This window comes from Plecotus auritus, assembly GCF_963455305.1.
Source record: "Plecotus auritus genome assembly, chromosome: 2".
In the NCBI taxonomy this organism is placed as follows: Eukaryota; Metazoa; Chordata; class Mammalia; order Chiroptera; family Vespertilionidae; genus Plecotus; species Plecotus auritus.
Window position 1 is genome coordinate 228966297 of NC_137771.1, and position 26150 is coordinate 228992446.

At 59.7% G+C, this 26150-nt stretch overlaps 2 protein-coding genes across 9 annotated transcripts in view; one reads left to right on the forward strand and one right to left on the reverse strand.

Moving 5' to 3' along the window:
• The window catches only part of SCAF4 (SR-related CTD associated factor 4), a 59582-nt gene extending 46161 nt beyond the window's left edge, over window positions 1–13421 (forward strand). For all 8 annotated transcript variants that reach the window (XM_080655605.1, XM_080655608.1, XM_080655607.1 and 5 more), the window contains exon 20: window positions 12208–13421. In XM_080655605.1, the coding sequence (XP_080511731.1) occupies window positions 12208–13106 (899 nt within the window). In that variant the 3' untranslated portion in view covers window positions 13107–13421. The remainder of the gene's footprint in view (window positions 1–12207) is intronic.
• Window positions 13422–15547: 2126 nt separating this feature from the next.
• SOD1 (superoxide dismutase 1) lies at window positions 15548–22547 on the reverse strand. Its single transcript, XM_080655100.1, has 5 exons — window positions 22355–22547; window positions 20261–20354; window positions 18533–18602; window positions 17049–17166; window positions 15548–15869 (listed from the first exon to the last, which is right to left on the reverse strand). The coding sequence occupies exons 1-5, from the start codon at window positions 22424–22426 to the stop codon at window positions 15762–15764; spliced, it is 462 nt and encodes a 153-aa protein (XP_080511226.1). The 5' UTR covers window positions 22427–22547; the 3' UTR covers window positions 15548–15761.
• Between the last annotated feature and the right edge of the window lie 3603 nt (window positions 22548–26150).

Consider the following 26150-nt stretch of genomic DNA (forward strand, 5'->3'; position numbering starts at 1 on the left):
TGGCGGGAGGCGGCAGGCGGCAGGCGGCGTGCTTTACGGCCCGTTTGGCTGGAAGGCTTCTGGTCATCGGCCTTACGCGTGGTGGTGGTCTGGGACCATGGCGGCCTGCTTCCGAGGGGGTGTGGGGGGGTGCCCACAGGGCCACGTGGTGGAGAACTGAGCCTCCATCTTTTAAGAGTCTGAATTTTTTAGTAACTGGCAGTCTGAAACTATAAAAGTACTTGGTGCACAGTGATATAACAATTCATTATGGCTGACTGAAAGGAATTCGTTCTTGGTCCTCACGGTTCATGGCAGCCAGTGGGCAGCTGGCTCAGTGAGAGCTGGGGCTGAGCCTGGCGGTGCTGGCCAGCAGGGAGGGATGTGAAGGAGGAGGGCAATGGAGGCACTCTCTTTACTGTGTAAGTGTCAACGTTTGCTTCTGTGTGACATGTACCTATAATATGTGTACAGCACGTTTTTATTAACAAGTTCACTGTAAATGTGAAATTTGGGCTACTATGGTGTTCCAAACAATAAAAAATATGCAAAAAATGTTGGTTTGTGTTACATCTCTCTACTGTTTCCAATACGTCTGAAACGTCTTTTCGAGGAGAAGTTGCTCTGGGTGGACTCGTTCCTTTTGTGGAAAGTTAAAGCCTCTTTTCTTGCCAAGCGCATTTGGTGATTAACACGCAGCGAGTCTCCCAGCTTTGTTCCCTGCTGTGGGTGGCGGCGGCCCTGACGCCTGAGAATTGGGTGTGTTTTTTGTTTTGTTTTGTTTTTTTTTAAATATATTTTATTTATATTTTACAGAGAGGAAGGGAGAGGGATAGAGAGCTAGAAACATCGATGAGAGAGAAACATCGATCAGCTGCCTCCTGCACACCTCCCACTGGGGATGTGTCCGCAACCAAGGTACATGCCCTTGACCGGACTCGAACCCGGGACCCTTCAGTCCGCAGGCCGACGCTCTATCCACTGAGCCAAACCGGTTTCGGCGAGAATTGGGTGTTTGTGGGACTGCCTCCTCCCCGCCCATCATTGCTTACCTCAGACCTGGAGCTGGCGGCCCGACTGGGTCCGGCTCGCGGGCCTGGCTCTGGCCGGGCGCACCGCGCACAGGGCCGCTGTCCCCATTCGGACCCGAAGGAGCTACGTGGGCAGCCCTGGTTTGCGGGTTGTTATACCTGAACAGCTGAGTTCGCTTTATCGCAGCCTATCATAGTTCTTTTTTTTTTTAAATATTTTTATTGATTTCAGAGAGGAAGAGAGAGATAGAAACATCAATGATGAGAGAGAATCATTGATCGGCTGCCTCCTGCACGCCCCACAATTGGGGGGGATCGAACCTGCAACCCAGGCATGTGCCTTGGCCGGGAATCGAACCATGACCTCCTGGTACATAGGTTGACGCTCAACCACTGAGCTATGCCGGCCGGTTTTATCATAAAAACTGCCGCGAAGACAGATAATTCTACCGTGGACTTCTGTAGCTCACTTTAAAATGGGTATGTGATTTGTAGTGATTTTACTTAGACTTCTGTGCCCAGAACGTTTTTATAGTTACTAATTTTTAACACTTAAATCAGAACATTAGAGCACCAATGTACTCGTGTGAGTAACTTCCAAAGGAAGTGAAGACGATCCCAGAAAGTTTTTTTAATGATAACATTGAATTTTCTAAATATAATTTTTGCATTTTACTGTTCACTCTTGTGAATTTTGCTATGACGTTTGGTTCTGCTAAATTGTAAGCTAGAGGGTCTGCCAGGTGTTGGATTTGGTACCGACCAAAGCCCGTTGGGATCCTAGAGAGCAGCTTTCCTTCGGGGAGCGTTTATTGATTTCAGAGAGGAAGGGAGAGGGAGAGGGAAATATCAATGAGGAGAGAGAATCACTCATTGGCTGCCTCCTGAATCGAACCCGGGGCCCTTCAGTCTGCAGGCCGACGCTCTATCCCCTGAGCCAGGCGGCCAGGCCTTTGGGGAGCTTGTAAAGGGTGCAGCGCGGTACTCTGTCGGCGGGTGTGGGAAGTGGCTCCCAGCTGCTCATCGCAGGGCCTTCCAGCAGTGTGGCCATTCTACGACAGGTCACAGCAGCTGCTCCCCAGGCGGCGGCCCTGGTCCGGGACTGACGCACAGAGACTCTGCGTTTCCATAAGGGGGAGCACTTCAAACAAAGCAGCCCCGGGGGGGGGGGGGGGGGGAGGTGGGCCTTGTGCAAACACTGAAACGCTGCTCCTCGCGTGGCCTGGCTGCCTGCATGTGCCCTGCGCCCCACGTCCACCTCTGGAGCAGGCCTGGGGCCCGAGGAAGGTGGGGGGCAGGCGCTCGGGGCTGGGCGGTTTTGTTAGACAGATGTCGCCGTGAAGAACTTCAGGTAAGATTTGTTCTGTCCGCCAGCAATGACATAATCTCGTTCAGTGGTTGGGTAACTGTACTTCAGACTTCTTAGTTTTTTAATTGAAGTCGTAGCTGTGATGCTTTGCTGATCGTTGTTAAATAGCGATGGCTGCACTATACAAACTGGAATTCCAGAAAGCGACAAAGTAAACAAGAGGGAAACGATCGGACAAAACCAATTGCACATTATTTTGTACAAAAACCAAGTCATTTTAAAGTGATAATAGTCTCTGATTTCTCTCTATTTGACATTCTGCTTCTCATGCATTAGATTTTATCAAAGTGTACCTTTTGCTGAAAATAGATCTCAGTATACCGCATTATAGTTGTTGAAAACTGAAATTTCTCTTAAAAATCCAATATTCTAAGCACGATCTAAATAATACTCTCATATACAGTAGGTCCTTGGGTTACGTCGGAGGTCCGTTCCTATGGCAACGTAGCGATTTTTTTTCTCTTTTTAAATATATTTTATTGATTTTTTTTACAGAGAGGAAGGGAGAGGGATAGAGAGTTAAAAACATCGATGAGAGAGAAACATCAATGAGCTGCCTCCTGCACACCCCCCACTGGGGATGTGTCCACAACCAAGGTACATGCCCTTGACCGGAATCGAACCCGGGACCCTTCAGTCTGCAGGCCGACGCTCTATCCACTGAGCCAAACCGGTTAGGGCGACGTAACACGATTTTCGTTAAGTCGGAACGCACCTACATAAGCACCTGCGGCACTCACATGGAGCACAGACACAGCAGCAATGAAGTGAAACAGAAAAAGCAATGTAAAAGAAGGGTAACAATTGCTGACCTGTACTTGTGGTAAATAAATGATAAAAAACATAAAGCACATGTGTACGTACGTCGAAATGACGGAACTTTTTTTTTTTTAATAAATGGAGATGGCGACGTAACCATGTAACGACGTACATCGAGTCCGACATAACCCGAGGACTGTCTGTCATCCAAAATGTGCTTTAATTCTTTAAAACTTAGCTCCCATTCTTCTGTCTGTGCCTTCTGTAGGAAATGCCTGGCAGTCAAAATAATTATGCCTTCAACGTATTGATTGGTGAATCCAGGCAAAAGAAGGCGACATGTGGGTTGTCCTGTTTCCGTCTTCCGAAGTACGGAGTGCAGAACACTGATGAATACATAGCCCCACCTGGGATCTCCGGGCCTTGGGGGGAGAGCGGGGTGGGTGATCTTCCCCTCGGAGCGGGAACGTTTGTGTTGGGTTCGTGCAAAATGCCACGGTGCCATTCTGTTGGATCAACTCGGAACAGGTAGGGCGGCCGCCGGGCCCAGCCAGGGGCTGTGAGGAGCACGCGGCTTTCCAGGCCCTTCGTGGCTGTGGGCGGAGCCTCGCTGCCCTGGGCGAGGCCTGGCCCTCACATGGCCTTCTCCTCGAGCTGGGTCGTTGCCTCCGCCACCACCGTCCAAGTGTGCCCCCAGCGTGTACCTTCAACACCCTTCGGGAGCCAGCCCCGGCCTGTCTCCCTGGAACCCGTGGTCCCGGAGGGACGTGGGTGATGAGTAAGTCAGACCCTTCACCTGGAGATGTGGTGGAGCGTGAAGCAGGGAGCCGTTCAGGGCGGGAGTGTCACCTGGGATGCGCTGAGTCCACAGGGTGGGCGAGTGGGGATGTGGAGGTGCTGGAGGGACGGCCTGCTGGACACGGAAGGGGGTCAGGTAGAGAAACAGCAGAGGCGGGGAGAGGGGGAGGGCAGGAGCGGCGGGCACTGAGTTTAGAAAAGTGGCCGAGGACCTGGCTGGGTGTGCGGGGGAGTCTAGGCTTTGAACGAGGGTCATCATCCCGTTGACATGGCTGTCACGTGGAAAACAAGCTGGGAGGGGAGCGTGGAAGAGGAGAGTAGTTTGAATGCTGTTGTAGTCGAAGAGACTCACTGGGGTGCGGCGAGGCAGTGGGTGTGGGGTTCTGAATTTATCTTGAAGCTGGGGCCTTAGAATGGCTTATAACTGAAATACGGAGAAAGGAGTCACAGTTCCTGGCTGAGGACCTGGTAGGGTGTCATTGCCGCTCCTGGGAGGGGCAGGAACGGAGGAGCAGAGGGTGTCTGAGGGGGATAGCAGGTTACAGTGCCGGGGGTTCTGACTTTGGTGCTCGGGGCACATGGTGAGGGAGCCCCTGTGACCCAGTGTCGTCGGCACAGCCCTGGCCTGCACGGTCACTAAGGAGGGCCCGGGCGGGGAGTCCAGCACAGCCCTGGCCTGCACGGTCACTAAGGAGGGCCTGGGCGGGGAGTCCAGCACAGTCCTGGCCTGCACGGTCACTAAGGAGGGCCCGGGGCGGGGAGTCCAGCACAGCCCTGGCCTGCACGGTCACTAGGAGGGCCCGGGGCGGGGAGTCCAGCACAGCCCTGGCCTGCACGGTCACCAGGAGGGCCCGGGCGGGGAGTCCAGCACAGCGCAGTTGAAACCCTGAGCACTAACGGGTACGTACAGGCTGGGAACTCGCAAGGAGCTTGTGTCCTCAGCCACGTGAGCCTTACCCCTCCCCCCTTGCAGGAGACCAGTGGTCCCACTTTATAGATGGGGAAACGAGGCATACCGAGAAGGGGCCTGTCCACAGTCACCGCTCCTGGGGCAGAGCTCGGGTCGGAGGCGGCACCCTCCCACACCCACACGTTAACCTGCCCTACGTCGTTCTGTCCGGGCAGGACCCGGCTCGGCCGTGGGCGAGGGGCCAGGACGGGCGGTGCGCTGGGCCACGCAGAGAGCTCCCGGGTCGGGGAGAGCTCCGCTCTCGGGCCGAAGGGTGACTTGACAGCTGTGTTCAGCAGAATGAGTCCGGGCGGCCTGCACGGGTTCCCCGGAGTGCTGGTCCACAGCCCGGTGACAGCGGGGCCGGGGAGCGTGGGATGGGGAGACGCGTGTGGTGGTTTGGGACACCTGAGCTTTTCTGTGGGGGACTAGGAAAGGGCGCGGCTGGGAGGAGAGGCCAAGCGAGGGAGTTGGTTTTGTCTGTTTGTCTAAGAGGTGGTGGCCTTAGTCTCTGTGACCCGGAGACCCAGGAGAGGGAAGGTTTGGTGCAGAGGGAAGCACGTGGCGGGTTGATGGCCTCACTTGGGTGAGGGGTTGGACTCGGGTTTGAGTAGAGGGCGTACGTACCCTTTAGATAAAGCACATGCATGCCCTGCTGGGAGGTGCTGGAGGCGGTGCAGGGGAGTCGGTGGGGGTGGGAGTTTTCCTGTATTAGTCTCTGTTTTTAATGATAAACCAACTGGGACGGAATGTGACTTGGTAGTAACGGAAGCGGGGGCCCAGCCCGGGTGAAAGGCGTTGGCACCGCTGTGGGCTCCTGTGCGCGTAGCTTCGTGTCCAGAGGGACGCACACCCCTCGCCAGACATCGCTGTCTTTCCAACGGCGCCGACGCTCGTCCGGGCTGCAGGGAGCCGCTCGTGCGGGGGGAGGGTCTCGCCTCGGTGGTGTGGCAGCTGGCTCCGTGGCAGTGTCTTAAGACGACAGTGGAGTGTACCTCGTCAGTTGACCTGTTTTCCAAAGTGGGGACCCACCCTGAAGCCGTCCGCTGTTGCATCAGCTGAGCTGAAGGAACACCCTGACAGTCTCAGCGGGGCCGCAGCGGTCAGCCCGGGCTCCGGCTCCACCTCTGGTTCTGGTCCCTCTCGCACTCTTCCCCCCACAGCTGCAGTCACTTCTCACGGAGGTCTTCACCCCTCACGGCCATCCTTTTTGGCTGGGGTCCCCTTCCTTCGGAGCCCCGCCAATGCCGCTGTTGGCCTGTCCCTGGCGTCGCACATGTTCTTCCTAACGGAGTCCTTTCCAGAAGGCTTCCCGCGGGCCTTCAGATCCGTCGCAGGGGTCGCTGCCTGTGGTAGCCGTAGTCCTACAAGACGGACCTCTTAAGTAGTAAGAGCCTTGAAAGTCGGAATTACTCCGGAGCCGTGGGCTGCCGATGGGGTGTCAGCGGGCAGGAGGGACGCCCTCCGAGCCGGGTGACCAGGCGCGTCCGTGAGCGGGAGCCTTGTGCAGGGCGTCTCCCTCCCGAGCAGGAGGCCGCGCGGTGGGCACAGGCGAGCTGTCCCTGTGGGCCCTGCCGCTGAGAGGGGGCCTCAGGGCCCTGGGGTCCAGATGGGAGGTGGGCATCGGCTTCAGCTCCACGTCACAGCCGCATGGGCCCCCGCCGGGTCAGCCTGCCCTTGGACCTTGGCATTGTGGCATCTTGCAGTGTGAGGCTGTTCGACCTGCAGTGGGATCTGCTTCATTCACGCCTGGCGGGTCTCCTGGGCGACCTGCGCGGCCTCTGCGCCAGCACCTGCGGCTTCGCCTGCCCTCTCTTACGGAGGCGGCTTCTTTCCCTAACCCTTAACCCCTGGCCCCGCCCCTGCCAGCGGCACCTTCTCCCTGCAGCCTCCGCGCCTCTCAGCCCCCACCGCCCTCAGCCTCCTCACCTCTCAGCCTCCACCGCCCTCAGCCTCCTCACCTCTCAGCCTCCACCGCCCTCAGCCTCCTCACCTCTCAGCCTCCGCGCCTCTCAGCCTCCACCGCCCTCTCAGCCCCCACCGCCCTCAGCCTCCTCACCTCTCAGCCTCCACCGCCCTCAGCCTCCTCACCTCTCAGCCTCCTCACCTCTCAGCCTCCTCGCCTCTCAGCCTCCACCGCCCTCTCAGCCTCCACCGCCCTCTCAGCCTCCACCGCCGCCGAGAGCGTGGGCCTGGCCCTGGCCGGGCTTCGGGCAGGAGTGCTGGGGCCGGCGTGGTCCTCTGTCCACCAGCACTCCCCCCGGGCGGTGGCTGCCTCACTCCCCCCCTTGGTGCCCTCGCGCCGTCCCCTCGGACAGCGAGGCCCTTCGCCGCCGAAGCCCAGCTCACGGCCACCTCGGCGCGGATGCGCTTTCCCCGTGACGTTGGCCCGCTTCTCTTGGGAGATGTGTGACTGCCCTTTCACTGGCGCTCTAGAGGCCGTTACAGGGCCGTCGGTGGGCAGCGGGCAGTGATGGCCGTCGGTGGGCAGCGGGCAGTGATGGTTGGGTCTCGGGGACTAGGAGGCCTGAGGAGGGGGAGGTGGGAGCCGGTCGGTGGAGCGGCCAGAACACAGCGGGTGTGGGTTACGTTCCATCTGTTTTTTAAAATAACTTTTATTGGTTCGGACAGGAAGGGAGAGGGGGAGAGACAGCAGGGATGGGAGAGAATCATGGATCGGCTGCCTCCTGCACGCCCCCCACTGGGGATGGAACCCGCAACCTGGGCCTGTGCCCTGACCGGGAATCGAACCCGGGGCCCTTCAGTCCGCAGGCCGACACTCTGTCTGCTGAGCCACACCGGCCAGGGCTGTTCACTCTCTTAACGGGCGCCATCTGGATGCGCCCAAACAATTACAATAGTGACATCAGGGTCATAGGTCCCCAGGGTCAATCATGAGAAGGTTTGGAATACCGCAAGGTCACCAAAACGTGACGGACACACAGTGAGCAGACGCAGGCGGGAAGTGGCGCTGGCAGATGGACGGACGGATGCAGGGCCGCACAACCCTTCCGTTTGGGCAACAGAAAGGCCACGGCTGCGAAGCGCAGCGAGGAGAGGTGTGCCTGTCTGCCTGCCGCGGCGGGACCTGCCACCGAGGATGGCACCGGGGTTCCGGTCACATGGCTGCTGGGGGGCGGGGGGTGTGGACAGAGGGTTTCGGGGCGGGGGGGGGGGGGGCTGATGAAAATGTTCCCAAGTTGTTGGTGGAGGTTACCCAACCTCGAATAGCCAAACCCTTTGAGTTGTGCACCTCACATGAGTGGACTTGGGCGCTTACGTTTTATAAAACGACATGAGCTCGTTGAGAACAGACGGGGTCGAGGAGAAATGTGGACCGTGCAGTGGATCCGTGAGGCGTGGGAATGAATGAGGAGGAGGGGTGCCTGTGCTTGGGGTTACATGTTTACGTCAAGGCCAGGAGGCCCAGCCACGCGCAGGCAGAGCTCCGGGGAGAGTGGCATGTAAGCAGCGCGGCTGTGGTGAGGGAGACGGGGCTGCGGCAGCTACGGGGGAGCTGGACGGCGTTGGGACCTGGAGGACTGAAGATGGCTCCGAGGCGGTCAGAGGGTGGGAGATGAGGACCTGGAGATGATGCCGTTCTTTGTAACGAGGAGCCAGGACTCCTGGGGGCCGTGGGGGGCGGGGCATGGTCACCGGGTGGCCGCCCTGCCCTGCCCTGCCCTGCCCACTGCCCTCTGGCTGTTCGGCTGCCCGTCCTCCCACTCCCTCCCCCTTGCACGGAGCCAAACCTGGCTTTTCTTTAAAGATCCCGCTTGAACGTGCGTCCTCTGGAAGGGTGCTGGGGTCCCTCCGAGTGCCCGATTGGAACCCTAGGACGGTGCTGCCTCCCTGACGCCCTCGGCCCCTCGCGCACACCTGTCACCTGGTTTGCACTCCGCCGAGGTCTCCAGGTCCACGCTGGCCGCCAGCAGCAGCCCCCTCCACCGGCCCTGTGACACGCCCGCCTGCTTCAGTCATTCTGCTCGTCTCTGCTCGGACAGCAGTGACCTCTCACCTGGACGTTTCACCCCTGAACCACCGGTCCGGCTCCCGTGGGAGAGGCCGTGGAGCGGGTCATTCCGGGCCAGCTGCCGTGGGTTCCTCAGGCCTGGGCTGCAGCACACGCCCCGGCCGTGCTCTCGGCCCTGAGCCTTCCAGCCAGCAACGCAGTCTCCTCGGGCTGACGCCTCCCTTTCGGTCCCTGTCTCTGGGGTGACCTCCCTTCGAGCTCTAGGTTCGCACAGGAAGCCGTCGCCAGCCGTCCCCTGGGTCACAGGCCCTCGGGCTCTGTGTGGCCCCGTCACCCGTCTCGTGAGGAGCGGCTCCTCCCTAGGTCCCTATGATGCGCGGGCGCCGTCTTGCACGCAGAGCCGTGCCCGAGTCTCCCAGGCCCGTGGGCCTGCCCTCCGTCCCCTCCCACCTGCTCGCCTGCATCTCCTCCTAGAAGACCCTTCACAAGGGAGCATGGGGTCCTCCCTGCGGAAACTTCCCCGAACGCCTGCTGTCCCTCCCCTGAGGCCGCAGACCCCGCCGCAGGTCCCATCCTGTCTGCCTCCCCGCGCTGCGTCCTGCTTTCTGAAGGGAAAGGCCATGCGTGCTTCTCTCTGTGCCCAGCACCCGGGCCGGTTCCTGAGGGGGGGCTCGATGCACATGTGAATGAGCTTGTGCCTCAAGGACACTGGTCGGTGGGGCTGTGCGTGTGTCCAGGTAAAACGCATTCGTGCTGTGAACGCCCTTTAGCTGGGCACTCACTCCGTCCCATTGGTGCGTGGTGACGTCAGCTTTCCCAGTGAAAGCACGAGAGGTTCAGCGGGCATGCCTGTCAAGGGCCGACACCACCTGATGCGTTTTTTTTTTAATTTATTTTATTTTTATTTTTTTAATATATTTTATTGATTTTTTTACAGAGAGGAAGGGAGAGGGATAGAGAGTTAGAAACATCGATGAGAGAGAAACATCGATCAGCTGCCTCCTGCATACCCCCTACTGGGGATGTGCCTGCAACCAAGGTACATGCCCTTGACCGGAATCGAACCTGGGACCCTTCAGTCCACAGGCCGACGCTCTTTCCACTGAGCCACACCGGTCAGGGCCACCTGATAGGTTTTTAAATGAAGTACAGCTCCTGCTGTGGAAGCAGCTCACGTCCACTGGCCACCACGATCAGACGGGTACGGAAGTTTTCCGTGTCGCCTTTTCTGTGGCCTGAGCACCAACAGCTGGGACTGGGAGTGGTCCATCAGGAGTCTAAGACGGCCTGGTCCACGGGGTAAGAGGAAGTCCCCAGCCCCAATGCACAGCCCACGTGCAGGCGAGGCGAGTAGGAGATGTTCTTTGTAAGACGTGCTGTGCTGTGTAGGTGGCTCACATCTGAGTGCAAGTGTGAGCCCTGGACGGTGAGTCTGCAGCCCTGGGACCATGGTGCAGAGCCCTTGGAGAATCACGGCTCCTTTCTCGTGTGCCCGGGGAGCGGTGGCCTCGAGGCCAGTCCTCGGGGGTCAGGAGTGGGAGGTCAGTCACTGTTTCCTCTCAAAGACTCGCCTGAACCCACTTCCCTGGTGATAGAGGGCCTCGTGCGCCTGCAGCTGCCCTGGCTCCCTCAGCCGCGTCGGCCGCTCGCCTTGAAGGAAGGCTGTGGGGAGGAGCTCGGTCTGCTGCGTGATCTCGGCGACGGGAATGAGCGCTGGTGCTTGCTGTGCACGACAGCTGGCGTCAGGGTCCCTGTCGGCGGTCGGCGCCGGGTGTGGAGCAGCGATCCCTGTGTCATCGGTGCTGGCTGATCTCAGCAAGAGGCAGGGGCGACGGCTTTCCAGGCGCCTGTCCCAGGTCACCCCTCGCGAGCCTCCCGCTCACCAGGAGTCCGTCTCCGGCCAGGGGAAGGGCGGGTTGCCTCAGGATCACAGCGCCCGGGCAGCGGTGCTGGGCCACGGGCTGGTGTGCGGCCCGCTCAGGCCACGTAGCCGAGGCCCAGGAACAATGGCCACGTGCTCTGAGGAGCAAAATGGGAGCGGAAACCCCATCGTGCTGGTGCTGAGGATTCACACGGGAGGCCGGGCCGCCGGGGCTGCTGAGTGTCTGTCCAAGGGGCAGGAGGAAGGGGTTGGAGGCGCAAGCGGAACGGCAGGAGGGGGCAGCGCCGAGCGCGTGGTGGGCGGCTCCGCCTCTGGTCGGTGTCCATGGGCGGCCGGACCAGGACGTGCTCAGAGGCCGCTGCGCACGTGCGTGAACCACACTGACAGTCACTCCTGCCGGCATAGTGTTTGCCTCGTCGTGTTCAGATTTGCAGGGAAATAAATTGGAAGTGAGATGGCAGAGCCTTTCCGTTACTTAAGTGTGAGCCCAAACAGAAATACTTCTTAACTTGTATAACCTCAAACGGAGGCAAGACCAGTCCTCCCGTAAATGGAACGTAAGCCAGCAAGTCTGTCCCTTTCTTCTTTTTCTTTTTAAAAAAAATACATTTGTATTGATTTCAGGGAGGAAGGAACGGAGGGGGCGGGGGGAACATCAGTGATGAGAGAGAATGAATCACTGATCGGCTGCCTCCTGCACGCCCCCACTTGGGGATCAAGCCTGTAACCTGGGCATGTGCCCTTGACCAGAATCGAACCCGGGACCCTTCGGTCCGCAGGCGGACGCTCCATCTACTGAGCCCCACCAGCCAGGGCCAGTCTGTCCCTTTCCACTGCACGAGCGCTCGGTCCTCGGTGGCTTCTGGGCCTCGCGGCCACGTTACTTGCTTCCCGAGGCTGCGCCTCAGCTCCGCGGCCGCGTGGCCTTTAGTCTCCAGCCGCAGGCACAGCGCACAAGGCCCAGCACCCGGGACTCCGCTCAGCGCAATAAGTCGGAGGAAGGCCTTCCCTGGGCGCTGGGGGGCCTTCCCTGGGCGCTGGGGGGCCCTCCTCCCTAAGGGGCGCTGGGGGGCCCGCCCTCCCTAAGGGGCGCTGGGTGCCTCAGTTGTCTTGAGCAAGTGCGGTCTTGGTCTCAGCGTCTCAGCACGCAGCTTGTTGCTTCTCCGACGCCCTGCGTCTTCCGAGGGGCCAGGCGCTCCTCAGCGAGGCCCAGCCCTCTTCCCGGGAGTCAGTGCATCCGTTTCCTGGTCCCGCTCATCCTGGCCTCTGCTCAGCGGCTAACGCCTGCCGTATGCCAGGGCCTGTAGTTTAATACACGGCATCTTCCCGACCACGTGCTGGGTTGGTGACGGGTGGACTGGCACACGGCACACAATCTGAAGACTGTGGGTGGGAGTTTATTTTGCTTCGAGCTGCCCAGGAGGCGCTTCTCCTTCCTTGCTTACATCCCCTCTCCTTGCCTTCCAGGTTCTCAAGGAGTTGCGCCTGGGCCTGTGATTGGGCTCCAGGCCCCGTCCACGGGTCTCCTCGGGGCCCGCCCCGGGCTGATCCCCCTGCAGCGGCCGCCGGGAATGCCTCCGCCTCACCTACAGCGCTTCCCCCTGATGCCGCCCCGGCCCATGCCACCTCACATGATGCACCGAGGCCCGCCGCCTGGACCAGGGGGCTTCGGGATGCCCCCGCCCCACGGAATGAAAGGCCCCTTCCCACCGCACGGCCCCTTCGTGCGGCCTGGTGGCATGCCGGGGCTCGGGGGCCCGGGGCCGGGCCCAGGGGGCCCTGAAGACAGAGACGGGAGACAGCAGCAGCAGCAGCAGCAGCCGCCGCCAACGCAGCCCCAGCAGCCGCCGCCAGCCCAGCAGCCGCCCCCCACGCAGCAGCCGCAGCCGTTCAGGAACGACAACAGGCAGCAGTTCAGTTCAGGGAGAGACCAAGAGAGGTTCGGGAGGAGAGCCTTCGGAAATAGGGTGGACGGTGAGCGGGACCGCTACGGCAGCCGCGGCGACGAGCGGGACAACAGCGGCCGCGAGAGGAGAGAGTGGGGACGGAGGAGCCCTGAGCGGGACAGACACAGAGACGCGGAGGACAGAGGCCGGCGGGCTGGCGGGCACCGAGACCGAGAGAGAGATTCGAGGGATAGAGAGTCCCGCAGAGAGAAGGAGGAGGCCCGGGCCAAGGAGAAGGCCGAGGGGGCCGACAGGGCCGCCGAGCCTCCCCCGACCCAGGCGGGGAGCACAGACCCAGCCCCGGACCTCGCCAAGGGGGCACCTGAGCCGGCGCCTGCCCCGCCTGCTGAAGAGCGGCCCGCAGAGGCTACCTCACCCGCAGACCCTGAGAAGGACCCCTCGGCGGCCGAGGCCCGCTAACCGGCCGGCCGTGCGGGACGGACGCCGGGGCGCAGTGTACAGATGTGTATCATACTGGCTCCCGCTGGCCGCCCCCGTAGTGGTGGGGCGCTGTAAGCAATTTGATTGCTTCCCTTCTATTTAAAAATAGCCACAAAATAACAAAAAATACTGAAGATATGAATAAATATTACCCTTTTTGCTGTAACTTTTTTAAAGTTTTGACTTTAAAAAGTTTACAAATCGTAATTAGAAGTGCTCTCTATTTTGTTTTTTTAATTTAAGGTTAACCGTGAAAGCTCCTCAGCAATAGGGATGTTTTTAATAAACTCTATTTTCGTAACAAGCGTGGCGTGTGCTGTTCTTCGTGCCCTGCCCCGGGGGGGGCTGCTCGCGCGTCTGGGCTGTGCCTCCGGCCCGAGTCGGGCTGTTGGCGGAGACGGCGCGCTCGCACTGACATCGGTGATGCTCGGGCCTCACGGCGGTGGTTTAACGCTGGTTTTGCAGTTCAATCAAGGTTTGCGGTTTCATTTGGGGTTTTTGCCATTGGCTTCGCAGTGAATGTTGCCCTGACTCGTTTGTCCAGGGACCTTTTGCTGGGGGAACGTGGAGCCATCGCCACCGGCTGTCCTCCACACCACCTGGTTGCCCGGTGTCCTTCCTTCCAAGGCTGAGTGTTCGCTTACCATCATCCCGTGCTTTCCGGGGGGATGGAAGTGAAGGTGAACGTGTGTTTTACGTTTAAGGACTGGGATGCAGCCTGTGGTTGCCTGTGAGCCTTGCCTATTGCCTTTCTTGACTGGTTTTGTGAACTCCTGCCTGGGCAGGGGTGGACTCGGCTTTTTGCCACCTACGAAGTGCTTTCCTGTTAAAATGGTTAACTAGGAGGAACAGGTAGGTCATCACGGAGCGATCACGCAGACGTGCAGGCCACAGCGGAAGGACCTGTCCCGTGTTCACAGCAGCTCCGTCGACCCCAGTGCCAGAAGCCGCCCTGCGTGACAAAAACGGAGTTCCCAGCCCGGATGCTTTTCTCGTCACGTTTAAATTGGCCCGAGTCGGCGTGCTGAGCAGGTAACTTCCCGCCCCCCTCTCCAGGCAGAGCTGGCCTGTTATCCTGGTGCCCTGAGCGAGGCCGAGGTGATGCTGGGGGAGGGCCTAGGCCAGCCGTGGGCAAACTACGGCCCGCGGGCCGGATCCGGCCCGTTCGGCTGTTCTATCCGCCCGCGGAGCCGAAAGAGCGGAGGGTTCTCTTGCTCTCCCCTCCGCTCCTTTACTTTGAATTTATATTAGTTCACACAAACACTCCATCCATGCTTTTGTTCCGGCCTCCGGTCCAGTTTAAGAACCCATTGTGGCCCTCAAGTCAAAAAGTTTGCCCACCCCTGGCTAGGCTGTGTGCTGTGTCCTGTCGCTTCTGCAGACGTGAGCTCTAAACTTGCTCTGGACTTTGTTGGCCACTGAGCTCACGTCCTCGCCAACTGCTCTGGGGAGAAACGAACGTCGGTTACTTAGGTCCGACTTCAAGGCATCGCAGCCTGTTTCCAGTCGGAAGTTTGAGCCCAGCCGATTCGCACAAGACAGCCTCCCCCAAGTCCTAACGGTGGTGGCACGTCCACGGAGGCCTTGGTCCCAGGGAGTCCGTGTTGGAGTCCCACCGGCATTTGTAACTGTTTAGCTCCCCGCCTGAGCGCGGGTGTGACACTTACTGTGGGCACGTTGTTCACCTACTTTAACTTGGAAAACAACTTGTCTTTTTTGAATTAGCTTTTCCTCCTAAAAGATCTACGTTTTTAAAGTACAGCACATACTTACAGTCACTCAGAACTGTAGCTCATTTCTGGATTTGCCACCAGCCGTACCTTACAATGTTCAACTGAGACGGCTCATCCAGTTGAAGCCGTTAGAAGCCCGCGCTCACAGGAGCGGCACCCACACCGAGAAGCCGATGAAGCCACGTGGCGGCCCCGTGCCGCAGCCGTCTCCTCAGAGGGCTCCTCTCCGCGCCGCCTGCCACCTGCATTGCCACCAGATGCTCAGGTAGGTGGCGTCACCTCAGTGGGCAGCCCAGGCCGTAGCTGCCATGCCGCTCACCGAGTTACAGGCTCAGCCATAGGACCCAGCTCAACAGCAAATGTACTCGGGTCCAATGCTAAGTGGTGAGCAAGGAAAGCCCCAAGCTCCTCCCCTAAAGCTGCCCAGGACGGCGTACGCGTCCCGGACCCAGGCCCATCCCGTCAGGCTCCACCCAGAGACCAGCTGTGAGCGGTCAGCATGGGGCTCTCACGGAACACGCCACTAAGTGCCCACGAGGGCGCGTGGGGACCAGCTAATCAGCCCGGCCTGGGCCTGCGGTGGGCGCCAGGCGCAGCGCGGTCCAGGGTGTTAGCACACGTCCGAAGAAGAACACAGGAAACTCAGACAATTCGGTGGTGACGCCCGTGTGATTAAGGCTGGCGAAATACAACCATCATTGAAACAGACATTTTAATTGGATATGAGATTTACACAATCGTACAAATCTTCCAAGTGATCCTAAGTCACGTTACAGGAACTTAAAGCAGTTTTAAAAAAAGACACCAGTTACACCGTGGAGGTTAGTGTTTAATGTTTATCCGTTAATTTCTACAACTAGGAGACAACGGGCAGCAGGACGCAGGCGCGGCCCCGGAATGTTCACTGGGCGATCCCGATCACACCGCAGGCCAGGCGGCTCCCGGCGTTGCCGGTCTTCTTGCTCTCGTCATTGCCCCCTTTGCCCAGGTCATCGCGCTTCTCGTGGACCTTGAAAACATGGAGACCACGACAGGACGATCAAGTCACTACTTTCTCCCCAACACCCGGAGCCTTCTACAGGAACCGCTCAGTACGGGACGAGAACACGCCACAGGAACGCTGGGAGGCAGACTAACGTTTAATCTAGCAGTGACCAGAGGAGCTGCCCAGCTCTCTCTTGATGCACAGACGTTACCTCTACCCGCGGGGCAAGTGCTCTCTTGGAATGAACCACCGAGCCCCGAGCCATCCCGCCGCGGCCACCAGTACAGCCGGGCCCTCCAGGAAGAGCTCCGTGACCCCAGCTGTCCCTCTCGTGCAGCATAAATTGCTTTAAAAAGGAGCTCACGTGCCCTAACGGGTTTGGCTCAGTGGATAGAGCGTCGGCCTGCGGACTGAAGGGTCCTGGGTTCGATTCCGGTCAAGGGCATGTACCTTGGTTGCGGGCACATCCCCAGTGGGAGGTGTGCAGGAGGCAGCTGATCGATGTTTCCCTCTCATCAATGTTTCTAACTCTCTATTCCTCTCCCTTCCTCTCTGTAAAAAATCAATAAAATACATTAAAAAAAAATTTTAAAAAGGAGCTCACGTGAACCCCTTCAAAAAAAAACTATCGGAACCCAGTAAGTAAGAGTGACCCTTAAAACAGCTTAACCACTTGAAGGTAGGACTTTAAATTTCTCTCATCAGACACCCGGACATTCTCCTGCTTCTCACGGAGGCCCCAGGGTTGCCGCTGAGAGGTGACCTCCGAGGCCGCTGTCCGCACACCTGTACCCGGCGACCTGTGCCAGCCAGACGCCGCTCCAAGGGTCAGGCACCACTTCCCCGGCTAAACACGAGCGGACAATCCAAGCACAGACGTAAACAAGAGCCACACTGGGCCCACCCGCGACCGACTGTTCCGACGGCACAGGCTGCGGCCATTGACTCTAGAGGCTGCTGCGGGCCACGCAGGTCTAACGGCCACGGCGACCTGCCCCACGCCCGCAGCCTCGTCTCCGCACGGGCCCAGGTACGACGTCCTCTTCCCTGCAGCCTTCTCTCATCGGAACCAGAGGTGCCGGTGTGTGGTCCCTTAGGAGCCAGGGTTCGCCAGGAGAGAGCCACACCTGACTATTGGGAGCGACTGGTTTTGTGGCATTTATGGCAAAGTTGGGTGCACGTCCCTCCCACGCGGACACTCACCACCATGGTGCGGCCGATGATGGAATGGTCTCCCGAGAGCGCGATCACGGAGTCTTCAATGAGCACCTGGGCCACGCCGTTCGGGCCCGCAGTCACGTTGCCCAGATCCCCGACATGCCTAGCACAGAGGAAGCACCGGAGTGGTTCAGGAACTAAGTTATAAACGGTCAGACCCAGCTCGGCTGAGATGCGGGCACAGCGTGGACTGAACAGGAGGTTAGACAGCAGGCTCAGCTCCTTAAACAGGCGTCAGCCCACCCTAGCCTGTTTGGCTCAGTGGATAGAGCGTCAGGTGGACTGAGGGGTCCTGCGTTTGACTCTAGTTAAGGGCACATGCCTGGGTTTCGGGCTCAATCCCCAGTGGGGGGGGCATGCAGGAGACAGCCAATCATTGACTCTCTCTCATCACTGATGTTTCTATCTCTCTTTTCCTCTCCCTTCCTCTCTGAAATCAATAAAAATAGCCTAATAAAGAGGGAATATGCTAATTGACCGTCACATGCCCTCACAAAGACGGCAGCACCCACAGCCAATAAGGAGGGAATATGCTAATTGATGCCATGCCCTCAAAGATGGCGGCACCCAGTCCTCTCAGCCCCACTGCAGTCCCCCAGTCCCGGCCGCTGAGAGTGGGCAGTGTGAGCGGCCTGGTGGAATGCTTGCTTCGTCACCGTGGCGATGAGGCAAGCGTTCCACTCCGGCCGTGGAGGGCCTCTGGGCAGTGGGCACAGAGCGGCCAGCTCCGCAGACAGCCACTGGCACACTGATTAGTAGCAGAGCTACTAACATACATACAAAAGCCTAAGTGACCAGCTGGTAACTATGATGCGCACTGACCACAGGGGCAGACGCAGGAGCTGCCGAGCGACAGCCACTTTGCAGAGTGCCCTCTCGCACCCCGGGACCCCTCGGGGGATGCTGAACTGCCGGTTTTGGCCCAATCCCCGCAGGCCAGGCCAAGGGACCCCACCAGTGCACAGATTTGTGCACCAGGCCTCTAGTTTTAAAATTACAATGAAATAAAAACAAGCAGGCATCAGCCCGAGGATCCTGGCGGGCACCTCTACGCTCCAGGACACTGACGGGACATCGCAGCTCCCGGCCCGCTGCCCACTCAGACGGCTAAGCAGCTCCGCCCAGGCCTCTGCCACAAAAATAAACGGATCCTTGTCCTGAACTCTTTCCGAGAGGCTCGCAGGAAACGTACGGATGGAGTCTCACGGAACCTTCGCTCAGACCTCACCCACCAAGCTCCCTCTTTCCCACTGAGCTGGGCAGCGCGGTCACTCACCTGCAGTTCCCTCGGGCGCCTGTGAGCGGTCCTCAGTAAACGCGACAGCCCAAATCGCTCAGTGTCCCCACTGGTCAACGCCTTGGCCCGCAGCGGGTTGCAGGGGAGCCCCGCTTCTAGCAGCGCAGTCCGCGGGAGTGCACCCCCCACCCCCCACCCCCGTTCCCACAGGTGCTCAGCACTTCGTGCTCACCTCTCTTCGTCCTTGGGCCCGCCGTGGGTCTTGGACAGAGGGTTAAAGTGAGGACCTGCACTGGTGCAGCCTAGTTACAAAAAAAAAAAAAGTGAAATTATGAAGCAAAACCCCAAAACATGTTATACAAAGAAACTGGTCATTGCTAAACCCTCCAACAGAAAACACGCTGATCTCCAGGCCACGGAGAACTGGCAGCGTGCCTGAGCAGACCGGGCGGGAGGGACGAGGGCTCAGCTCCCTGCGCCTGGGCAAGCTCACACCTGCTGTGGGCGCGGGCTTCTCCGCTGCCCGTCCAATAAGAGGCCCCGGGCCTGAGCGTCCACGGTTCCGTTAAGTCCCACGAGCACAGCCCTGGTGGTGCGAAGGCAGGAAACCTCGACTACAAGACCCGGCGCAGCAGCCCAGCAGCCCGCCGCAGGCTCTCCTGCCCGTGGCCGCAGGATGCAAAGCCGCGCCTGTGCCCCAGGGCAGGCAGCCTCGCCAGCTCGGGTGGCACCTGTGCCCCAGTACGGCGGCCTCGCCAGCTGGGGCGGCACCTGTGCCCCAGTACGGCGGCCTCGCCAGCTCGGGCGGCACCTGTGCCCCAGTACGGGCGGCCTCGCCAGCTCGGGCGGCACCTGTGCCCCAGGGCAGGCAGCCTCGCCAGCTCGGGTGGCCTCACCAGCTCAGGCGGCACAGCTCCCGGCGGCACTCGGACCTCAGACCAGCTCGGACCGTGCGCTGTGAGAGCAGCTCCCGGCCCAGCACCTGCTGCTGCACCGCGTTCTCGCAGACACAGCCACGGCGCCCCAGTTCTCTCGTGACTGACCGGCTCCCGCGCTCCCCGGGGACGGGCAGGGTCCCTCTCACGGGCAGCACAGCGATCAGAGCGCAGAGCCAGGCCTCCAGAGCAGAGGCCGTGAAACCAAGAAGCAACGGAGAAATTTTGAAATTGTCGGAACGATCCAATCTGCTCCTTCCACATCGCCCTCTATGGGAGCCCAGCTTTCAACATTCAGAACACGTTTCCCCAGGACGAATCGCGTTCTCCTAGTGCGTGGTCGGCAAACTGCGGCTCTGTTGACTGCGGCTCTGTTTGCACTGTCCTAGTGCAAACCCGGAGGGCAGATACTCAAAGCAGCGCTGGATCTCACGTGCCTTTCCCACCCGTGAACTCGGAGCTTGCTTCCGATCCCCAGGTGAGACTGTGGAGCGGGCAGCGCGGCCACGGCTCCCCTTCTGGCCCTGAGTGCAGCGTCCTCGGAGGGTCCCGGCGGGCGTGGGCTGTTCTTACGGGACGAGGCGGAGGACGCCCGCCCGGTGCAAGTGCCCCCTCGGCCGCTCACCCCCCTGGGAGCACGCGACGGCAGGATGGAGCTGAATGGCTACAATCGAGTCTGAATCATGATCTAAACCAGGGGTGGGCAAACTACGGCCCGCGGGCCGGATCCGGCTGTTCTATCCGGTTCTCTTGCTCTCCCCTCCGCTCCTTTACTTTCAATTTATATTAGTTCACACAAACACTCCATCCATGCTTTTGTTCCGGCCCTCCGGTCCAGTTTAAGAACCCATGGTGGCCCTCGAGTCAAAAAGTTTGCCCACTCCTGATCTAACGAACAAAACCCCTACCCTTCCTCTCCGCGCTTAAGAGTCAAAGCCAGTTTTGTGGCCCGGCCAGGCCGACCCGGGGAGCCAGGCTGACTGGTCTGCGGTCCCTGCTCAGCGCGGCAGCCCGCTCGCACCCACCTTGTGTGTTGTCTCCGAACTGGTGGACGTGGAAGCCGTGCTCCCCCTCGGCCAGGCCTGTGATGGAGCCCGAGACCCTGACCATCCCGTTTCCCTGTTTCGGAGAGAAGCACAGGTTTGAGAAAGTGTCCCGAGGGAAGGGACACGGCGTCCTCTCCCCTCACAGGAGCGGAAGCCGGGGGAGGGAGGGGCTGGCCTGCTTCTGCCGCCTGCGCCGTGACCTGGGCCGGGAACCCCGGGCCGGGAACAGGCCCCAGCAGAAGGCACAGAGCCCGAAACGGACGTGGAGGCTCCGTCGAGTCTGCCCCGTGCAAGGACCGTGAGGAAGTTGTTTCCTGTGGAACCTCACCAGGGAGAATGTGTGTGCACCCCGACGTGAGCTCATCCTAGTGAGCCCCTTGCTTTTTTTTTTTTTTTTTAAATATATTTTATTGATTTTTTACAGAGAGGAAGGGAGAGGGACAGAGTCAGAAACATCGATGAGAGAGAAACATCGATCAGCTGCCTCCTGCACACCTCCCACTGGGGATGTGCCTGCCACCGAGGTACATGCCCTTGACCGGAATCGAACCCGGGACCCTTCAGTCCGCAGGCTGACGCTCTATCCACTGAGCCACACCGGTCAGGGCGGCCTTGCTTTCTTTACGCCCCTTTCCGTTCAGCAAATACCCAGGTCTGCCTCTTAAAAGACAGAAGACAATGGTGCGGCTGCCTGCGGAACCCAGGACCTCACTCACGGCGGGAGGAACCCTAACAACTGGAAACACAGGCTCCGCACCGTTACCCAGGGCCAGCCTTCCCTACCCGACCTGCCACTGGACAAGTAGGACGCTCCAATCAAGTCGTGTGGTAACTGCTACCCTTTTTTGCTTTCTTAAAAAAACAAAAACAGCCCTAACCGGTTTGGCTCAGTGGATAGAGCGTCGGCCTGCGGACTCAAGGGTCCCAGGTTCGATTCCGGTCAAGGGCATGTACCTTGGTTGCGGGCACATCCCCAGTGGGAGGTGTGCAGGAGGCAGCTGATCGATGTTTCTCTCTCATCGATGTTTCTAACTAACTATCCCTCTCCCTTCCTCTCTGTAAAAAATCAATAAAATGTATTTTTTAAAAAAAACAAAACAAAAACAGATAGACTACCATTCTTCTAAAGAGAAGCTTTAATTTTGGGAAATTTCAAATGTGAATGTCATCCTCCCAACACTGTTATCAGAAGCACAGGGAGAAAACCTGGATAAAGGACGCCCGCGCACAGCCCAGCGGGAGCGCCTCCCTCCAGCCCCGCAGTCAACCAGGGGGCACCAGGGGGCTGCCCTGGCTGAGGAAGGTGCAGATCTAAATGCTCCAAGGACGCTAAGGTCTGCACTTCCAGCTGAAAATGCTGATTTTAAAAAACTGGGAAACGCCAAAATTGTATGCGCTCAACAGGCCAACCCGGGAGTGCGGGCTGCAGGTTAACGGGCCTGCCTATCGGCACCGTCCAGGCCTTTATCGGGGACCAATAGCACCCTCCCCGCCCCGCCCCGCCCCTCCCCGGGGAAGGCTGGGGCGCAAGCTGCTCCGGGGCCTGGGCCCCGCGGGGCAGTCGCTTGGATGGCGGGACCGCGGCTCGGGGAGGGGCTGGCGCGGGGCGGGCTCCCGCCGGCACCTGGCCGTGACCCGGCGCGGGGTCAGAGCTTCCCCGAGGCCGCGCGGGCTGTGTCGCAGGTCCTAGAAGTTCACGACCCTTTAACCCCAAACACCCGGCGCCTCGGCGCGAGGGCGGCTCCAGCAGCGGACCCGGCCGGGCGGACCCGGGAGCGAGGGGGCAGCTCAGGTCGCCGAGGGGCCCCAAAGGGACGAGGGTCCGACGACTCCGCGGCCGGACCTGCTGCGCAACGGCGGCCCGGGCTCCAGGGCGCAGAGGCGACCCCGCGGGGAGGGCTGGGCGGTTCCGAGGCGCCAGCCCCGCCCCGCCGCCTCGGCCTCGGCCTCCTCCCTTCCTCCCTCCCTCCCTCGCTCCGGGGCCCGCGGTTCCGCCCCGGCCCAGCCCGCGCCCCGCCACGCTCGCCGGTGACTCAGCACTGCGGCGGCGGCGGAGGCGGGGGGCGGCCTTGCCTTCTGCTCGAAGTGGATGGTGCCCTGCACCTCGCCCTCGCCCTTCAGCACGCACACGGCCTTGGTCGTCATGACTCGCGGGCGCGCACCGAGCGGACTGCGAGGACGGGAAGACGCCGCGGGACACACCGACGCAGGGGCGACGGCGCCGCGGGCTTCTTATAGGCCGGACCCGCGTCCCGCCCTCTGGCCCGGGGCCAATCACTGCCCACGCACGGAGCCCGCCCCCCGCGGAGGCCTAGGGACGCGATTGGCCTAGACTGGAGGGGGCGTGGCCACGGCGCGTGAAAGCCCCGACTTCCCCCCCGCCCTGCCCCCCGCAGGCCCGGGACCGGGACCGGGACCGGAACCGGGGAAGGAACCGCCTGCCTCTTGCAGACGGTGTGGCCCGCGTTCCCGGCCCCGAGGCTGGCTCGCCTGCGAGGTCTGAGGCCACTGGGCCTGGGAACGTCCCCGGCAGCACATGGGCTCCCGGCTGGGCACCGGATGCTGTGCTTTCCACGTTTTTCCTCTCGGACAGGGAAGGCCGCAATCGGAAAAACACCCAGCAAGGACTAACGGAGCTCCGCACGTCTGCACGCCCCCCCCCGCCCCGCTTGTCTGAGTCCCCGCAGCTTATGACGCCCGCGGGGAAGAGGGAAGGAACGAAATGGGGCGCTGGGGCCAGGCTGCAGGCACTAAGATCCACTCGCTGAGGCTGAGGCTGAGGCTGAGGCTGAGGCTGAGCGGTGCGTTCTCAGCTCTGGAACCGCCGGGGAACCTGCCCTGCTGGGCTTCCGGTGCCGCTCGGGCCCGGCCGGACAGGCACCTCCGAGAGCTCCCCGCCCTGCAGGACCAAGCACAGGTGCTGACTCCAGAGCAGCGGTGTTCAGCCTTGCTCAGCTCAGGGCACACACACACACACCAAATACTGAAATTCTGCGGCACCCCAAACGTGTATTTTTTGCCGATGTGACAAAATGAAAAGGTGTCGTTCTCATGTAATTCACCCTGGACAGACCTCAGAGGGAAAAGAGGTCAGTGCCCCCGACCAAGGACGGTGTTGCAGGTCCCACACGGGCTGAGAACCGCTGCTGAGGGTCAGCTCTCAGACCAGCCCGAGGCCCAGCAGTCAGGACTGGACTTCCTTCTCAAGACCCGACTTGGGACTGTGAGAACCGGCTCTGCCTTCCCCCGAGCACGCTGGGTATTGCTGGGCTGTGGCCCCCGAGTCTTCCTCCTGTGTTTCTAGCCAAGCCTGCTGATTGCATGTCCGCTGGGTGCACACACATTACTGCTCCTTGGGGAAGATATTCCAAAAACAGTTCATGAAACGAGCAGACAGTACACAGCCGCCCCTGGGATGTGTGTGTTTTAAGTATAAACGGGATTGTGTGCTCAGAAACCTCTAGAAAGCTGTTCAGGGGACTGTGGGCGCCCTGGGGAGTGGGAATCAAACTTCCATGTTCTTCCCTTGTAATTTTTTTTACAATGATAGGCATTTGTCTGCAAAATACGTGCAGCTTAGAGTGAGAATCCACCACCACCCCCTTCCCCCTTGCCCCGCCCCCTGCACACACACACTCACTTTTGTTGGGAGAAGAGTTCTGTTGATAAACCTGGGGGTGGGGGGAGGGTAACGGGAGGAGAATGTTGTCTTCTGTCCCCACAGGCTGTGCCTGAAAAACAAACCAAGGTGCTGACCTGCCCTCCCCGGTGAGTGGACCCAGCCTGGAGGCTGCGGCAGGCAAGGTTGCGGTGTTTCTGACTCAGTGGGTCTGGGCGGGAACGGGGGTTGGCCTCCCTCACTCGACCCCAGGCAGCCCTGAGGCCACTGGTCCGGGCCCACGTGGAGAAGCCCCGACTCATGCCCAGGGACCAGCACCACAGCGGCTTGGCTCCAAAGGGGCAAGGGGCCAGGGTCCTGGAGAGGAGGCGGCGGGTCAGGGAGAAGGCCCAGCCTGCTGACGTGAGCCCCGTGCCCTGTGAGATCCGACCCCCTCCCGGAGCGAGCCCCGTGCTCTGTGAGATCCGACCCCCTACCGGGGCGAGCCCCGTGCCCTGTGAGATCCGACCCCCTCCCGGGGCGAGCCCCGTGCCCTGTGAGATCCGACCCCCTCCCGGGGCGAGCCCCGTGCCCTGTGAGATCCGACCCCCTCCCGGGGCGAGCCCCGTGCCCTGTGAGATCTGACCCCCTCCCAGAGCGCCTTCCACACAAGGCGCCCGCCCTCCAGCGCTCGGCAGGGAGGCTGGGGGACACTGAGGCCTAGTCCAAGGCCAGAGTGGGCCAAGGCAGAGGCTGTCTCAGCCGCGCCTGGCGTCTGGGCCGCAGTCCTGTGTGTTTGTGGGTTTGGACCCTTGGACTCCAAAGCATTCTCGGTCAGGGATACGCACCCACAGGCGGTATCACCCCCAGGAGCGCCCGCTGCGGCACTGTGCTCTCCAGCCTGGCACAGGCTGCCCTGTTGCATAAACCGGCCAGGGCCGGCCAAAGGGCCTTTGCCCGAGGCCAAGGTTTCTTCGGGTTTCAGGAAGTTAGAGCCGGATTTCAGTTCTGGGGAGGGCCAGGGAGGAGCCACATGGCCCTGGGCCAGGGGGTGCTCCTCTTTCACACGGAGCCCTGAGAACCCCTCGCCTGATCCCAGGGACCGGCTGTGTGCTCAGGGCAGAGGTCCCCTGGGGTTCGTTCTTTTTTTTTTTTAATATATTTTACTGATTTCTTACAGAGAGGAAAGGGAGAGGGATAGAGAGTTAGAAACATCGATGAGAGAGAAACATCGATCAGCTGCCTCCTGCACACCCCCCACTGGGGATGTGCCCGCAACCCAGGTACATGCCCTTGACCGGAATCGAACCCGGGACCCTTCAGTCCGCAGGCTGACACTCTAGCCATTGAGCCAAACCGGTCAGGGCTGAGGTTCATTCTTAGAGCTGCCCTCACACTTGGGCCCTGGGCTCCCTGCCCTGGGCCCCACACTGTAGAGCAAGCACGTCCAACTCGCGGCCCAGCCCATGTAACGATATGTAAGAAACGTTTTCATGAAAATTTCGCAACTTGCCCTGATCAGTGGATGGAGCGTCGGCCTGCGGACTGAAGGGTCCCGGGTTCGATTCCGGTCAAGGGCATGTACCTTGGTTGTGGGCACGTCCCCAGTGGGAGGTGTGCAGGAGGCAGCTGATTGATGTTTCTCTCTCATCGATGTGTCTAACTCTCTATCCCTTCCTTCTTCTCTGTTAAAAAAAATCAGTAAAATATATTCAAAACAAAACAAAACAAAACAAAAACAACATAAGAAGATAGCTTTAAAAAAAATTTCACAACTTAAACTTTTACAACATCCTGTTATACATCATTATTAATAACGAACTACAACGCTCGCTAATGACTGATGACTACAATCCTGTTGCATTCGTCTCCCTTACGTGCCTCACGCACAGGCGCACCATATCTCTCCACTGATACCAGCAGCGAATGTTCTAGCAGCCGATGGCCACGGCATTAGTCTTGGGCTGACTTGCTTGGTGTGCGCAACAGGGAATATTTTGCTTTTGGTGAACAAGAAAAATGGGTTTATTTGCGTGACGCTTATTCATTTGTGCAGTTGTTCAGCGTCTGGTAAGCTAACGTTCAAGACAAATATTAATTTTTATTAACATGTTCTATTATTTTATGTTAACAATGACTCGTTTACTTCAGCCCTTTGTATTCAGCGTGTCTCTATCGGAATAAACCTACGTTTCTATGACAACTGAAGCTTTTGTTTTTTTCCGGCCACACACACTTCCACCTTGTTTATTTGGCCTTTGGGTTTGACAT